Genomic DNA, 17,853 nt, shown 5'->3' with positions numbered 1-17,853 from the left:
AGTCAACGTTTCGAGCCCTCATGGCCCTTCAGCAGAACTGAAGCATAGTTTCAACAAGGGAGAAATATAAATTGGTTTAAGGTGGGTGGGGGGGAAGAGACACATTGAGGGTGTGGTGTGAGCAGATAATCAAAAGATGTCAGAGACAAAAGGGTCAAAGAGGTGTTGAAGGTGGTGGTCTTTGTCTGAGAAAAGTGCTAATTAAGAATGCAAGACAGGATATTCAAAGTACAGCTCTAGTGGGGGTGGGGTGGAAAGACTAAAGGTTTTAGTTTTAGATTTAAAAATAATGGAAATAGGTGGGGAAAGAAGAATCTATATAAATTATTGAAAAAAAAGGCGGGTGGGGGGGGGAAAAGAAACGGGGTGGGGATGGGGGGAGGGGGAGTTTAAGATCTAAAGTTGTTGAATTCAATATTCAGCCCAGAAGGCTGTAAAGTGCCTAGTCAGAAGATGAGGTGCTGTTCCTCCAGTTTGCGTTGGGCTTCACTGGAACAATGCAGCAAGCCAAGGACAGACATGTGGGCAAGAGAACAGGGTGGAGTGTTAAAATGGCAAGCGACAGGGAGGTTTGGGTCTTTCTTGCGGACAGACCGCAGGTGTTCCGCAAAACGGTCGCCCAGTTTGCGTTTGGTCTCTCCAATGTAGAGGAGACCGCATTGGGAGCAACGAATGCAGTAGACTAAGTTAGGGGAAATGCAAGTGAAATGCTGCTTCACTTGAAAGGAGTGTTTGGGCCCTTGGACGGTGAGGAGAGAGGAAGTGAAGGGGCAGGTGTTGCATCTTCTGCGTGGGCATGGGGAGGTGCCATAAGTGGGGGTTGAGGAGTAGGGGGTGATGGAGGAGTGGACCAGGGTGTCCACGCAGAAGATGCAACACCTGCCCCTTCACTTCCTCTCTCCTCACCGTCCAAGGGCCCAAACACTCCTTTCAAGTGAAGCAGCATTTCACTTGCATTTCCCCTAACTTAGTCTACTGCATTCGTTGCTCCCAATGCGGTCTCCTCTACATTGGAGAGACCAAACGCAAACTGGGCGACCGTTTTGCAGAACACCTGCGGTCTGTCCGCAAGAAAGACCCAAACCTCCCTGTCGCTTGCCATTTTAACACTCCACCCTGTTCTCTTGCCCACATGTCTGTCCTTGGCTTGCTGCATTGTTCCAGTGAAGCCCAACGCAAACTGGAGGAACAGCACCTCATCTTCTGACTAGGCACTTTACAGCCTTCTGGGCTGAATATTGAATTCAACAACTTTAGATCTTAAACTCCCCCTCCCCCCATCCCCACCCCGTTTCTTTTCCCCCCCCCACCCGCCTTTTTTTTCAATAATTTATATAGATTCTTCTTTCCCCACCTATTTCCATTATTTTTAAATCTAAAACTAAAACCTTTAGTCTTTCCACCCCACCCCCACTAGAGCTGTACTTTGAATATCCTGTCTTGCATTCTTAATTAGCACTTTTCTCAGACAAAGACCACCACCTTCAACACCTCTTTGACCCTTTTGTCTCTGACATCTTTTGATTATCTGCTCACACCACACCCTCAATGTGTCTCTTCCCCCCCACCCACCTTAAACCAATTTATATTTCTCCCTTGTTGAAACTATGCTTCAGTTCTGCTGAAGGGCCATGAGGGCTCGAAACGTTGACTGATTTCTTCTCCACCGATGCTGCCAGACTTGCTGAGTTTTTCCAGGTAATTCTGTTTTTATTTTGTTTTGGATTTCCAGCATCCGCAGTAGCTTTTAGCTTTTTGTTTTTATCTGTGTATTTCTGACCCTTACATATCAGAAAAGAAAATCTGAAAGCACATGTGATCTCATTACATGCATCACCAAAATTTAAGCAACAATTTATTACAGATTGCAACGTCCTTTTTGTCCTAATGGTGTCAACATGCTATGAATTTTGGGACAAATGCCCATTCAATGGGCGCTTCACAGAGCAGTCAACTGACCATATACAAATAAGCTCAATGTCATCCAGACACAAATTCATTGCTTATCAGTCTCTGAGGCTATATATTCAAATTGCAACACCCAAGTAATTAAACGAATCATTTTTCATCAGTTTGTAAATAGAATTTTAATATCTTTATCAGTTATAATTGTATTAATAAAAGTCATTGCTATTTAATAATGTGACAAATTGTAATTTTGGGGTTTGGGGTCACTTAATTTGGCAGCAATATCTGCTTTTCCAACAAGGTCATCATGTTTGATATCTACCAATTATGGAAAAGCTCTTAACTGCCTAATCTGTTATCCACATCTAAAGGCAATGGAAAGGATTGATTCGGACCATTATAAAAGCAGCAACAACTAGAACCCATTTGCAGGAGCATCTGATATTTCCCTTTTGGAGTCATATCACTACACCAAGGGGAAAATATGAAGTGGTTGCTCATTGCACTCGCTTGCATTCAGCTCTCTGAATGTTTAGTCAGGTAAGAACCAATGATCGGAGTCTTGGTTCTGAAGTTAGATATGATATGACTGTTTCCTCACAGATGGAAGATGATAATGCCATCAAAATGTTTTGCGTTTGCCTTGAACATTTCAATTCTGAACCTCTCTTCTGCCACAAGGAACATACGAAAAGGAGTAGGCCATTGAGCCCCTCCAGCTTGTTCTGTTAGCCAGTGAGATCACAGATGATCTTATGACCTAACTCCATACTTTGACCCATATCCCTTAATATTTTGGATAACAAATCTCCATCAATCTCAGGTTTAAAATTTACGATTGACCTAGCACCAATTGCCACTTGTGGAAAAGAGTTCCAAATTTCTACCGCCCTTTGTGTGTAGAAGTGTTTCTTAATTTCACTCCTGACAGGTTTGGCTCTAATCTTTAGACTAGCCCCTTAGTCCTTGACTTCCCAAACAGCAGAAATAGTTTCTCCCTATCAACCCCGTCTGTTGCCCTTAATATCTTGAAAACTTTGATCAAATTGCCTCTTAATCTTTTAAATTCTAGGGAATACAACCCTGGTTTGTGTAATGTCCCGTTAACCCTTGGAATGCAGGTATCATTCTGGTAAATCTATGCTGCACTCCCTCCAAGGCTAATATATCCTTCCATAGGTGTGGTGCCTATAGTACTCCAGGTGTGGCCTAACCAGGGATTTGTATAACTGAAGCATGATTTCTACCTCCATGTATTCTAGTCCTCTAGATATAAAGGTCAGCTTGCCATTAGCCTTTCTGATTATTTTCTGTACCTGTTCATGACAAGTTCATTATATTAACAATGCCTATATGCTTAATGGGCTGATTTGCCTTGGGGCCCAATCTTCCCGTCAACTTCCTGGTTGCATAGTTATAAAATGACTATGAAAGATCAGAAAATTGGGTGAGCAGGCTTCCATTAGCTTTTCCCTTAGTCCCTCATGCCTGGGGTGATGCAGCCAACTGCATTTTGTATACTCGATAGCATACACACTTTTCATATTGTAGCCTCAATAAGGCCCCATGACGCACGAGAATTACTTAGAATACCTATTATATTTGAGAAGATACAATTGGGCTTTTGCCATCAAAGTCCATTTTGAATAGGTGGAAGAGAAGTTCCCTGAGTAATGGGGCTCCTAAAGATGAATAGGATTGATTTTCTTTCTGCAACATTATAGTTTTTTGCATTTCTAATAGATTGGCCAACATTGATGAAATTTGTCATGTGTACGGAATATTTTTGTGGGGGCACAATTTTGATGTAATTATTATGAGAAGTTTGTTTACCAATATCCACAAGAAAAAGCCTGAATATAGCAGACATTAAGTGAAGTGTCTATAGAACTTTCGCTGAACATGAACTGGAGAGAAAAAAGGGGGATTCAGTGATAAATACTACACTCTGAAAAGGAAAGGAAAATCCCTTCTCAGTGCTCCACAAACAATCAGCATGCATCTCAATCCATGAAGCTGCTATTTAAACAGAAACTGTCAGATATTGATAATCCCTCTCGGTCGCACATTTTGGAAATAGTTGTGTTCATTATGGCCTAATCCTGCTCCTAATCAGTATGTTCTTTTGTATGTATCCCTTCTTACATTAATCTCTGTTTTGTGTATATGCTACTTTTGTTTACTAATCAGAACATAGCCTGTGTGCATGACACTGTAAGGTGTAGAGAAAAATGTAGAAGGACATATTTGCCCAAGTGTTGACCCACTTTCACTCCTATCCTTGCAGAGTGAAACTCTTTAAGGGTAAATCTGTCCGCAAGATCTTGGCGGAACGTGGTTTACTCGAGGATTTCCTGAAGAACCACCCATACAATCCCCTTTCCAAATTCCGTGGACCATTCCAGCAGGATTCATCAGGTTCAACAGAGCCACTAGCGAACTACCTGGATGTAAGTAATCTGTAGTGTTTTTAAGGAAGAGCAGCAAATAGAATAGAAATGGTCATCCTGATTGATTTGATTGCATTCTGCCCTTCATTAACCCTGCCACCAGTATCTGAAATCTAAAAGTACAGCAAATATTGCTGGCAATCATTTTGCAATAGATATATTTTAGCACAGCGCTAAGTGAGTGTATCATTGAAACTTAAAATAGCCCCTTGCCATGCCTACATATTTTACTAAATGCTGATTTGCTCCCATTCCTCATTACTTGAACCTGTGGAATATTTGCCAAAAGTAGCCCTGTCGCCTTTAGAAATCTTTGTTAAGCATTTGGAAAACTAATTTGTTTTAATTGAACTGCGGGGGCAGTAAAATTGTAAAATAGATGCAAAATTCATTCCCATTATGGTTGGGTTGAACGTACTTCCTAAACTAAGCTTTTAGAAAATTCAATGCTTAAACACATCTGATCTGTAACACATCCAGGAACCAAATCCATTTCTAATTTCACATCTTCCTTTTAATTTCCTGACAGCTGTCATACTATGGAACAATCAGCATCGGGACTCCACCTCAGAGTTTCATTGTCATCTTTGATACCGGCTCTTCAAACCTTTGGGTCCCATCGGGTTACTGCTCTAGTCCAGCATGCCGTAAGTAAATCTAGACCAGAGAAGGAATTCTCATAATGGCACATTTTGGTACACAGAACCTTGGAGGTGATGCAGTTAATTCTTTTCAACTCCAATTTGCTTCATTATGATTTTATAATGCAATTGTTAAGCACTAAATTCCCACTTAACTTCACTGTTGTGTAATTCAAATAATTGGTTGCTTCAATTTGTTTAGCCTTTGGATGATCAGGAATAGTTTTTATCCAAAAGAAAATGGGAGCTGGGTTGATTCAGGATCCAACTTTGTATGTTATAGCTTAGATCTCCAGGTCAGTAACCTAAAGCAGGAAGTCCTGTGCCTCTTATTTGCCAAGCACATTGTGTTCATCGCCTACTATTGGCTGAGTCATTGATGTTACAACCAACCAAAGAAATATTAGAAGGATGTAAATAATTTCCACAGATCATCAAGTTTTTATTTCCAAATTAATGAAACAGGGCAAACAAAAAGGTTGCTATATGAGAACTACCTCCTGAATTGACCTGGAGCTGGCAGACCTGAGTTATACTGTCTGCTCAGTATTAGTGTTGAAGCAGGGAGGGGGAATGGGTTCTTATGGTAATCCTGTAGTTTTATAGTCACCATTACTAATACTCGCTTTTTGTTCCATATTTAATTTTAATTAATTGAATTTAAATTGCCCAGTTGTTCTGTTGGGATTTGATCACATCTCCACATCATTCATCCAGGCCAAATTGTTGTTGTATTGAAATGAACACTGTAATCTAATGAAACTAACTGGGTAAGATGTGCTTTTCTTGTAGGTGATCATCACAAGTTTAATCCACAAACGTCCTCAACATTTCGCCTTTCGAACAAGTACCTTTCTATCCAATATGGTACAGGCAGCATGACTGGTATACTGGGATATGACACTCTCAAAGTAAGTCAAACCAGCTGATTTCCCATATCTGAGGGGCCCATAGAGAAGTCAGTGTTGCAGATTGTTATAGTCATAGAGGTGCACAGCATAGAAAAAGGCCCTTCGGCCCATCGAATCTGCACCGATCAAACAAGTACTAACTATTCTAATCCCATTTTACAGCACAAGGCCCATAGCCTTGTATGCCCTGGCATCGCAAGTGCACATCCAAATACTTCTTAAATGTTATGAGGGTTTCTGCCTCTACCACCCCTTCAGACAGAAAGTTCCAGATTCCCACCACCCTCTGGGTGAAAGAATTCTTCCTCACATCCCCTCTAAACCTCCTGCCCCTTACCTTAAATCTATGTCCCCTGGTTATTGATCCCTCCACCAAGGGGAAAAGTTCCTTCCTGTCTACCCTAACTGTGCCCCTCATAAATTTTATACACCTCAATCATGTCACCCCTCAATCTCCTTTGTTCCAGGGAATATAACCCCAGTCTATCCAATCTCTCCTCATAACTAAAACTCTCCAGCCCAGGCAACATCCTGGTAAATCTCCTCTGCATTCTCTCTAGTGCAATCACATCCTTCCTATAATGCGGATTCCAAAACTACACACAGTACTCTAGCTGTGGCCTAACCAACGTTTTATACAGTTCCAACGTAACCTCCCTGCCCTTATATTCTATGCCTCAGCTAATAAAGGCAAGTATCCCATATGCCTTCTTAACCACCTTATCTCCCTGTCCCGCTCCCTTAAGGGACCAGTGGACATGCACACCAAGGCCCCTCTGATCCTTGGTACTTCCCAGGGTCCTACCACTCATCGTGTATTCCCGTGCTTTGTTTGTCCTGCCCAAGTGCATCACCTCACACTTATCCAGGTTAAATTCCATTTGTCACTGATCAGCCCATCTGACCAGCCTGTCTATATCCTCCTGTAATCTAAGGCTATCCTCCTCACTATTTACCACCCCACCAATTTTCGTGTCATCCGTGAACATACTGATCAACCCTCCTACATTCAAGTCTAAATCGTTTATATATACCAGAAGCAGCAAGGGACCCAACACCGATCCCTGTGGAACCCCACTAGACACAGGCATCCAGTCACAAAAACACCCCTTGACCATCACCCTCTGCTTCCTGCCACTCAGCCATTTCTGGATCCAATTTGCCAAGTTGCCTTGGATCCTATGGGCTCTTACCTTCGTTATCAGTCTCCCATGCGGGACCTTATCAAAAGCCTTATTGAAGTCGAAGTAGACTACATCAAATGCATTGCCCTCATCTACACACCCGATCACCTCCTCGAAAAATTCAATCAAATTGGTCAGATTTGACCTCCCCTTAACAAAACCATGCTGACTGTCCTTGATTAATCCCTGCCTCTCCAAGTGTAGATTAATTCTGTCCCTCAGAATTGCTTTCAATAGTTTCCCCACCACTGAGGTTAGACTAACAGGCCAGTAGTTCCCTGGTTTATCCCTTCTTCCCTTCTTGAATAATGGTACCACATTGTGATCTATTATTAATTCTTTCACGGGGTGTGGGTGTTGCTGGCTGGGCCAGCATTTATTGCTCATCCCTAATTGCCCTTGAGAGTCTGACCAAGGATCTTCAAACCTCAAGAACAACTTCCTTCCCTTTGTATTTCATCGTGCTTGTGTTAAAGGCTCACAATCCATCAGCTTTTCTGATTCTTTTTTGTATCTGCCAGCTGGCTTTTAACAATTTGTAATGTTGGGCGCCTGAGTCACTCTCCTCTACCATTCCAAATTTCTCACCATTTGGAAAATACTCTTTTTCCTTCTGTTCAAAGTGAATGGCCTCACATGTACCCACATTGAACTCAGTATGCCCATTCACTTATTCTGGCTATCTTCACTTGCGACAATGTGCTGCCATCTGCATTGCTTGCTATCCCTCCTGGCTCCATGTAACCTGCAGTCTAATACAACTCTCAATTCCTTCATCTAACTATGGTGAAAAGCTGAGGCTCCAGATCAGATTCCCGGGGAACACCACTTGTCACATTCCACCAGTCTGCGTACATATCCTGTATCTCCACTCTCTGCATCCTACTTCCCAACCAATTTCTAGCCAAAGTTAAAAGTCCACCTCAAAAGTACGCCCTTGCTTTCACTAATCTTCTCTTTTGTGGAACCTTATCCAATGCCTTTTGGATGTCCTGATGTACAACATCCATAGACTTCCCTAATCTACCTTAAGGGTGACCCCCCTCAAAAGGTTCAACTCATTTACACAGACATAACTTATCGTTAATAAAGTCACAATGGCTCTGTCTGATCAGCTCACACTTGTTTAAGTGTTAGGTCACTCTCGCCTTAGTCACAGATTCAAGTAGTAACTGAGTGCATTTCAGAAATAATTTCATTGTCCTTAAAACATTTTGGGATATCTGAACAACGTCTGACGGTGTTACATAAGTAGCAGTTTCTTCTTTCTTTAATTTACAATCACTTTCTGGTCCACCTTTTTTGGCATACAGTCCCCAAGATACATTGGGGCCAGTGTAACAGCATCTATCTAGAATTGGCCAACTATGGGTGCACACCTGGCCCACACAGTCAGAAACTCTGATGCCCAGCTGGTATTTTGGGAAAGGTTATCCAAGGTTCCCCTGACAGTCCCTCCATATGTTGTGGAAGAGCAGCCACTTGGAGTACGGAGATGGTTAAATTCAGAAAATCTTTATTTTGAGCAGGCAAGGGAAAGAGTTAAGCTATAGAATCTCTCAAAGAGCAGTTACAATAACACACATTTATGCACAATACAGCTTCAGCTGGCTACATGGCCGAGTATATTTTGGCAGCTCATGGCCTTCAATGTGTCCCTGCCAAGCACATCACATCATATTCTCATAGTCAAGCAAATTCATGGGAAAGTACGAAATGGATAAAAATACAAAGCTTATCGGCTACAGTAACTTCATCTCTAACAAAACACATCTAGAAAAACAGGCCAGGTGTGTAAGCTAAAGGTTATGGAAAAATACAGCAAAAGAAACATCTTTCATAAGTATAACTCAAAGTAATCTTTTAACCCTTTATTGCCCAAATCACATATCTTCCTCAGCCTCTGGAAGAAGAGGTGGTGTTCCAGAAAATGTTTTAAAACATGATTTGTTTCTTCTGTGGCTTGGACCGGTGGGGACCACATCTGCCGATTTGGAGACTGCACTGCCTCACCTCACTCGATGTGTTGGTTTCCAATGATGCACCAGAACCTGATTGAGACATTGGAGCGGGAACTTGTAGTGTCGGGAGTCTGTATCCCTGTCCTCACACTCCCGAAGGCACTCACCTAGCAATGGGCAGCAGGGGGTTCCTCACCTTGCGAGGGCAATTTGGAATAGCACAGACCACGAAACTGGCACAACCCCAATATGTTCTTTACTACCAGGCCTATGTTACTTGACCTTCTGACAGTATGACCTACCGTAAATATTTAAACAGTTTTCTTTTCAATTAGGTATCCAACATTGATATCACCCACCAAGAATTTGGTTTAAGCATCACTGAGCCTGGCAGTTTTCTTTACTATGCTGAATTTGATGGAATTCTGGGACTGGGATATCCAGATTATGCTGTTGCAGGTGCCACAACTGTTTTTGAAAACATGATGTCTGAGCATCTGGTGGAGGAACAGATGTTTGCTTTTTATCTGACCAGGTGAAGTATAATGTTCACCACCCCCAAATTAATCTCTTCATAATGAATACCCAACAAAATCTACACAATCATTGCCTTTGCTTTCCATTTTCTCTTTATCAACACCATTAATGTTATCAACTGGATTTTTCTCTGGCATAATTCTGTAGGTGACGCAGTGTTGGGAAATTAAGCGAGATAAGGATTGGAGGCCTGTAGCAGATCACCATCCCCATCTGCACCGGAGCAAAGTGTCTTCCAGCTCCCCCTGCCCCATCTGGCACGGAGTCTTAGTCACTTGACTGTTGACCACTCAATGCATTTAAATGATGGTAGGGGACGGGGTCAGGGAAACCAGCCAATTTCCCTCTGTTCTGCTTTAGGTATTGCCAACCTCAACCTGGAATCCAGGATATGGCAGCAGTACATCATGCAGCAGAAGTAGGAAGCAACTAATAGCTCTGTTGGCAGTGCGAAGGCTAGCAGTGGTCATGTCTACATCCCTTTGGGCTCCTCGAACAGAATCGTACAATTAGGCAGCACAGAAAGAGACCAATCGGCCCATTGTACTTGTGCCAGCTCTTTCAAGGAACTATCCAAGTAGCCCCACTTCTTTGCCCTTTCCCCAAAACCCAGTATTTTTTTTTCCTTTTCAAGTATGAGTCCAATTCCCTTTTGCAAGTTACAATTGAATCTCTTTTCTTCTGCTCAGGCAGTTCATTCACAATCACAACAAATAAAACCTGACTAGATCACAATGTAAACATTTAAAACCATGTGGATTTACATTCTTCTGTTGTAGGATTTAGCTACATCCTACTCTATAGTTTTTATATTCTCTAGGATTTACAGCGTGCTTTCCAGCGTCTTAACAGCTACTTTCAAAGACATTTTTGACTAAAGGCCATTATGATAAGATCTTCAAAAGGTGACAGAAATTGTGAACCTGCAAACTTCCAGGTTTAATTTCTTTTCACTTTTGATTTACAGACAGGATGGTGAGTCGGGAAGTGAACTTGTATTTGGTGGATTTGATCCAAACCATTACACAGGTAACATTAACTGGGTTCCCGTCACTGTGGAAGGATACTGGCAAATCCTTGTGGACAGGTAAGTAAATGTCCATTAAAAAATGCTTATGTTCTAGAACAGAATTCAACTGCAAAGATGTGATTTGTGCCGAGATAATTCATAATGATAAAAAGATTAAATGTTACACAGCATTTACTGGGCAGTTTAACATGATAGCGTGTTAAAGAGTAATATTAGGGATTAGATGGGAAATGCATAATTAAGAGTTATTCAGATTCAGATCAAGAAAAGATCATTTAACCTTCAATTTCTACTCCATTGTGCTCTCATGGACTTCCACCCCATACCTCCTGATGATTCTCTACATCTTCCCCATCTACCAGATTAGAAGATCACACAGCGTGATCAATATCTCTATAACCCTCAACCCCTACTCAACTGATATTGATCCAGTTCCTTATAAAGACACCGTCCCCTATTCATGTTGGAGTTGCTTAAATGCAAGCCAACGACCACTGCATTGGTGGAGCGCTTTTCACTTATTGGAACAACCAAAGGGACTATGAAGATTGAACAATGGATGGAGCAGGTATTTAGGGAGTGATTAGAGGGAGGTAACTAAAAGCACAGTTAAGGAATTGACTTTTGAGGATGAAGAAAGTTTTGAAATAGAATTTTCAACAAAAAAAAAGCGATCATGACTCTGGCACCATCAGCAAGCATAAGATGCACAGTAAATGGGAGATAGAGTGGACAGTGCATGCTGTTAGTGTTGGAGGAGATCACAATGATACAGTTAGGCAAGGCCGTGGAGGGACATGAGCATCAAGAGGGAAACTTTGAAGCCAATACATTGGATGACTTAGAGTCAAATGCAAACCAGAAAAGTAAGAATCAAAATACACGAACCAGGCAAAAGATTGCAAGACAAATAATATTTTATAGTTGAGAGAATAATAAAAGTAAAGGAGCCGTATTAATAGATTCAAAAGCACAATCAAAGTGTTATATTGTATATTTACTGAAAGTATAATGGCCAAATTAAAATTTGTAAACCATCTTGATATACGATGCATACATTCACATACATTAATCTCCATAAACAGTTGGCATTTAGATTTCTGAAAATGGTCACGTAATCATGAATGTCCTTTTCCTCCCTAGTGTGAAGGTCAATGGCCAGCTAGTGGCTTGTAAAAGCGGTTGTCAGGCCATTGTCGATACTGGCACCTCTCTGATTATTGGCCCTGTCTCACCGATCCAGAAAATTCAGCACGAGATTGGTGCAGAAGCTCAACTTTATTCTGTGGTAACCTGCATTGTATTTTATCATAAGAAGGAGATGATTTCACCTTAAATCTTAAAGGACACAAGGTCTTAAATACAGTGTGCAGTTTTGGTCTCCTTATTTAAGGAAGGATGTAAATGCGTTGGAGGCAGTTCAGAGTAGGTTTACTAGATTAATACCTATAATGAGCAGGTTGTCTTGTGAGGAAAGGTTGGACAGACTGGGCTTGTTTCCATTGGAGTTTAGAAGAGTGAGGGGTGAGTTGACTGAAGTATACAAGACCCTGAATGGTCTTGACAAGATGGATGTGAAAAGGGTGTTTCCTCTTGTGAGTGAGTCCAGAACTAGGGGGCATTGTTTTAAAATTGGGGGATTTGGAGAAAAATAATTTCTCTCAGAGGGTTTTGCAACTTTGGAACTCTCTGCCTCAGAAGATGGTGGAGGCGGTGTCATTGAATATTTTTAAGGCAGGGATAGATAGATAGATTCTTGTTAGGCAAGTGAATCAAAGGTTATCAGGAGTAGATGGGAATGTGGAATTCGAAACAGAAGCAGATCAGCCATGATCTTATTGAATGGTGGAGCAGGCTCGAGGGATGAATGGCCTAGTCCTGCTCCCATTTCTTATGTTCCGATGTTCCCTAAATTAAAAGAGGCTCAGATGCATTCATTACAATATTTTACACTTATGCTAAAATTAAGGAAAGGCTCAGAGCAAACTGATAGTGAAGATTTCATTTTAAACATAAATGAGACCTGTGGTCCCAGATAATACCACTGTTAACCTCTTGTTTCTCTGTTCTACAGCTTGGTGTGGACTGTCGTAACCTGCCCACCATGCCCTATGTGACGTTCACCATCAATGGAATTGACTACCCCCTTTCTCCTGAACAATATGTGCTCCAGGTATGCTTTAACCCTTAGGCTGCCAGAATCTCCACAGCATTGTTCATCGTCTCAGGGTGTCTGATATTTGTAAAGGTTTCAGTGCAATGGCTGTACCTCATTTATATTTATATTTACATGGAACTTTTATTAATTATTTCTTCCACTCCACTTTCTTTCACCAACTTTAGTTGAAGTACAACTGCACAATTAGCTGAATGACTCCCCTCTGTGCTGTGAGACTCTGATCCTTTAAATACAGTTTTGTGGCTACCTGCTGACCCTAGTACATGCTCAAATGGTTCTTTCTTAAAATGTGAGTCAGGACAGCAAGTTTTGTTGAGTTATTCAACAGTGTCCCACACTTTAGGCCAACTCTGTCTTTACCCGTGTGCACACATTCCAGCGCAGTAATCAGGAGCGGGGACTCAGGCTGATTGGTCGTCCACTCATAACATGTGGCAGTTCTGGCTGAATCATTTCCCCCAAATCACTAGCACACATGCCCTGAGAATGAAAGTCTCTGCCCGTTCTTCTTCAAATAGGGTTCTCACCCACATCACTCCTTGAGACAGCACCACCAACAAAAAGGTGAACGGTTAATTCATCCACTTGCCAAACATGCATTCCAGTTGCATGAAAGTTTCTGCTGTATTTGCCCATTGGCACTTTAGCTTCAAAGTAATTCATTGTGCAAAGTTCTTTTTGCTTTCTAAGAAATGTCAGGATGTTCTGGTCATCATGAAGTTTGGGGCAAATGCTTCTTCTCCTGCCTGTTAATTTAGTATGTTTGTATGTAATATAGTTTGTCATAAAAGCAAGTGCATTCTTATAAGCAAACAAATGTAGGAAAATCTATTGATTTGTTCTTCATTACTTTACTTGCAGAGCAAATACAATGGACAGAAATATTGTGAAAGCGGATTTAGCACGATGGCTCTTTCCGATTCTGAAGACCTCTGGATTCTTGGAGATGTCTTCATTGGAGTCTACTATTCCATTTTTGACCAAGGAAATAACCGAATGGGCTTTGCCCGGGCTGCCTAATTTGTTCATTCATGGCTTTGTTTAAATTGCTTCCTCGACCTCTCCCTGATTCACATTTACAAATCTTCCCAACATTCCTCGCGATTCCCATATGCAACAAGCATCATGGTGGCACCAATGATTTCAAATAATGTTAATAATTTACACAGATGAAGAAGGTATTAAAGGATTTTAAACCAAGTAACATGCCTGTTTGACTCTGAATCTATTTAGTGTTGTACTTTGCAAAATATTATTGGAAAAAAATTAATGGACAATATTAAAGTATCAGAAATGCATTAATAGCTCTGATCTCTTACTTTGCTATGGGCACTGGAGGTGGCTGGGATACACTCCAGTTTGTGCTTATACTACACAAAGATATTATCCGTGTGACTGATCTATGATATTTTTCCCAGACACCAGGAGTCCAGTGAATACAGCTTTCAGCCAAATTGTCTTTACATCTTTGGCTTTAGAGGAATAACTATTAATCTAATGTTCAGATTTTGAAATGATTTTTGGCATCTGTAGCAACTTTGTTTAGGGTCTCTGTTTTCTCTCATTTCTGTGTTTAAGATCGTGTAGGATCTTTTTACCTTTGAACCTGATCCTGAGATGGCGTCTGCAGGTCAAGGCATACCCAACAGTTCAGCACTCAATAAAACCCTAACACAAAAAACAAAATACTACAGATGCTGCAAATCCAACATAAAAAAACAGAAAATGCTCAGTAGGTCAGGAAGCAGCTGAGGGGAAAGGAAGTTAGGGTTAACGTTTCAGGTCTATAACTGTTCATCCAAAGGGTATGAAGCATCATTGGCCTGAAACGCTAACTACATTCACAAAATTCTCACGCACCACTCAATCTATTCAATCGATTTTAGTTCACCCATCCTGCAAAGCCCTACATTTTCCCCATTGCACCATCAAATGAGTTCTTCATTAATTCAAGTCTTTTTACCTTCATCATTGTGTCTGTTCATGATTCCAAGCGTGAAGTAGAATTTACTGATAACATCCCTAAATCTACCTTGTGCTAGTTTGAGCACATGTCCCTTTCTCCTATTTCCATAGTTTACTTTAAGCTATTCCAGATAAGCTTCATTTCCCTGAAACCCTCTTCCCCCAAGTTGAGAAGACCAAGGGGTAAATGTTGGTCCTTAACTCTTGGGCACTAACCTCCCAGAGCAGATTGTCCTCCAGTTCTAGGGCTCACCAATTTTTCATCCCAATGAAATCTACAGTAGAAGAGCATAAATATCGGGAGAGCATCCTGAAGAAAGAATATTAATGCGTGGTGGAAGTCATTTTAATTTTTAATCATAAGGCATCTCACCAAATTTCATTTCAGGAGTATCAGGTAAGATCCATAATGGGCTGTAGATTTGTTATATAAGGGCTCTTTTATTTTCTTTGCCCAATATCCATATGAGTCCTTCATACAGAGCTTGGTGCTTCTCCCTGATGGAATCTAAGATCTAGCCCACACATCCCACAGCTTCCAGTTCCTTCAGAGACAAGTTAGACATTAGCTTAAAATCCTTACTGCAGAGACAAAATCCTGCCCTACCGATCTCTCACGTGAGTTATTTCCAACCTGTTACTTCCTCATTTCTCTGCCAGCCACCAAGTTATCCACTATTATCATGTTTCCCACTTGGCCACAATCTCTAACCACCCAATGCTGGTTCAGATGGGAATGTGACGTTTACATTGGTGTATCCATTTTCATGGATGCAACAACCTCTTGATCAGAGTACTTGCTCCTCTGGTTTAAACTTAAGCATTTAGTCAAAGCTAATTGCTCTTTATTTGATTTGATCAGATCTGGTGTCAGATGTTCAAGCTACCATATCAGTTTGAGAGACAAAGACTTTCGACTGCCAAATCCTATTTACAACCGATGTAATACTTGTGCCCGATCGCAATGTAATGTAAACGATGAAACGCATCTTTAATTCTCCGGGGTTTTTGAAAAAGCGAACCTTCCACCCTGTGTCTCTGTTGCACTTTATAGAGAAAGGAAGATGTTCGTGAGAAATGCAGATGCAATGACCTACTTTGCTGTGAAAGTCACTGTTGCTATATGGCCAAACACAGCAACAATTCTGCAATAAAAGTCAGGAAAAGGGGGAAGGAGAAATTTGATAAGTTGTATTAATTGTAGTGGGTTTAATAGGACAAAGGTTGAGTTGGAATATTCAGAAAATGAGTAGACAACTCAAAATTAACTCAGGGTAGAGGACTGAACAGACAGGACCAAGCAGGTGAGTTAGAACAAGGGTAAGGATGCAGGGAACCAAGTCACAGCTTTACTAATTGCTGTCCATTTCTAATTACCTCTGAGAAGGTGGTGCTGAATGTGGTGTAGGTTCACCCAAGGTGCTGTTAGAAAGGGGGGTGCAGGGTTTTGAACTCAGAGGTAGTGAAGGAATGGCGATATACTTCCAAGTCAGGATGGTTTGCAGTTTGGAGGTGCAATTTCAAGTGGCCGTGTTCTCATACAACTGCTGCTCTTGCCCTTCTAAATGATGGAGGTTGCAGCTTTGGAATGTGCTGATGAAGGAGGCTTTGTGAGTTGCTGTATCTTGTATAGCCACTCCTGCCATTGTATGCTGCTGGTGAAAAGTGTGTGCGCGTGGGCGAGTGTGCGCGTGTGTGTGCAATCATCCCACATTTGCACGAAGTGCAGTCACGGGCGGATAAAATTGCCTTTTACCTGCTGACAGCGATGGTGGGTTTTCACGCCGTATCATCCCAAACCCGCTGCATTACTTATGCATTCCCGGGAAACACGTTGTTTCCATGGCGGGCGGGCTCCTATTCGCCAGCCATGCCATCACCTCACTGCTTCAGCACACCGGGCACCATATTTAAAGTCTAGCTGCGCGCAGCTCATCTCAGGGCTTCCAGCCCATGGCTACTGTAGGGAAGATGTCCACAAAAGGCAAAAAGACTGTAGCCCCCAGGTTTAATGACGCATCACTGGAACGCAATTTGGACACCGTGGAGGCCCACCGTGATGTCCTCTACCCCCACCCTGGCCACAGGATGGGCAGTGAGATCACCAATCCGTGTGCATGTGTGTCTGTGTGTGTGTCTGTGTGTCTGTGTCTGTGTGTCTGTGTGTCTTTGTGTGTGTCTGTGTGTGTGTCTGTGTGTCTCTGTCTGTGTGTATGTGTGTGTGTCTGTGTGTGTGTCTGTGTGTCTGTGTCTGTGTGTGTGTCTGTGTGTGTGTGTGTGTGTCTGTGTGTCTGTGTCTGTGCGTGTGTGTGTGTGTGTCTGTGTGTCTGTGTGTGTGTGTCTGTGTGTCTGTGTGTGTGCGTGTGTGTGTGTGTCTGTGTGCCTGTGTGTGTGTGTGTGTGTGTGTGTCTGTGTGTCTGTGTCTGTGTGTGTGTGTGTGTCTGTGTGTGTGTGTGTGTGTCTGTGTGTGTGTGTGTGTCTGTGTGTCTGTGTGTGTGTCTGTGTGTCTGTGTCTGGGTGTGTTTCTAAAATGCTGTTCATCTGTACTTTTCCTGGTTGTGATGTAGGGCCTTCTCCCAAAATGTTAACATGTCCGTTCTCGCTCTAGATACTGACTGATATGCTGTGAGTTTCCAGCACTTTTTGTCTTTCTTTGAAACTAATAGTGTTTCTTTATTGTCTAAATTGGCCTGTTAAAAAAAGTTAAAAAAAGACACAGGTTTACAGAGCATGTTCGATTCTCTTGGTTGTGAGGGTGGGGACTCAGAGTTGGAAAGATGGTCAAGGTTGGTGAGAATGGGGCAGGTCAGGCACCAATGATCTCTACTCCACAGTTGGCAGGAACATTTACATGGTAGAACCTGGGGACTGCAGCACCGAGAGCACAGCTTGGACACATTCTAGACAGAGTGGGGTGGGAAAAGAACCATGAGCAGAATTTTTCGGTCGGCGTGCGAGTGTGTGCCTTACACGCCCGACCGAGAAGTAAAGCGCGCTGACCCCAGCCAAGCGTGCCGATGTCAACGCGCACCCTCGCGATATTTCGCTTGGGGGGCGCGCAATGAAAATGGAGGCGCACCCACCATT

At 42.1% G+C, this 17,853-nt stretch overlaps 1 protein-coding gene across 1 annotated transcript; it reads left to right on the top strand.

Moving 5' to 3' along the window:
* The first annotated feature begins 2,025 nt into the window (after nt 1-2,025).
* Nucleotides 2,026-13,978, top strand: LOC144683366 (pepsin A-like). The gene is made up of 9 exons (XM_078546315.1): nt 2,026-2,448; nt 4,196-4,358; nt 4,888-5,005; nt 5,792-5,910; nt 9,391-9,590; nt 10,560-10,679; nt 11,766-11,910; nt 12,697-12,795; nt 13,663-13,978. The coding sequence occupies exons 1-9, from the start codon at nt 2,393-2,395 to the stop codon at nt 13,819-13,821; spliced, it is 1,179 nt and encodes a 392-aa protein (XP_078402441.1). The 5' UTR covers nt 2,026-2,392; the 3' UTR covers nt 13,822-13,978.
* Nucleotides 13,979-17,853: the final 3,875 nt, after the last annotated feature.

Source organism: Cetorhinus maximus, chromosome 8, assembly GCF_964194155.1.
Source record: "Cetorhinus maximus chromosome 8, sCetMax3.hap1.1, whole genome shotgun sequence".
Classification (NCBI taxonomy): Eukaryota; Metazoa; Chordata; class Chondrichthyes; order Lamniformes; family Cetorhinidae; genus Cetorhinus; species Cetorhinus maximus.
The sequence above is the reverse complement of the archived record's forward strand: the minus strand, read 5'-3'. Positions and strand labels throughout refer to the sequence as shown.

What these genes read in the sequence shown, in the direction of transcription:
- LOC144683366 (XM_078546315.1), top strand. Translation starts at nt 2,393, where the DNA reads ATGAAGTGGTTGCTCATTGCACTCGCTTGCATTCAGCTCTCTGAATGT. An exon ending in CTGCTCTAGTCCAGCATGCC is followed by an intron (nt 5,006 to 5,791) that starts GTAAGTAAATCT and finishes CTTTTCTTGTAG; the next exon opens with GTGATCATCACAAGTTTAAT. An exon ending in TGGGATATGACACTCTCAAA is followed by an intron (nt 5,911 to 9,390) that starts GTAAGTCAAACC and finishes CTTTTCAATTAG; the next exon opens with GTATCCAACATTGATATCAC.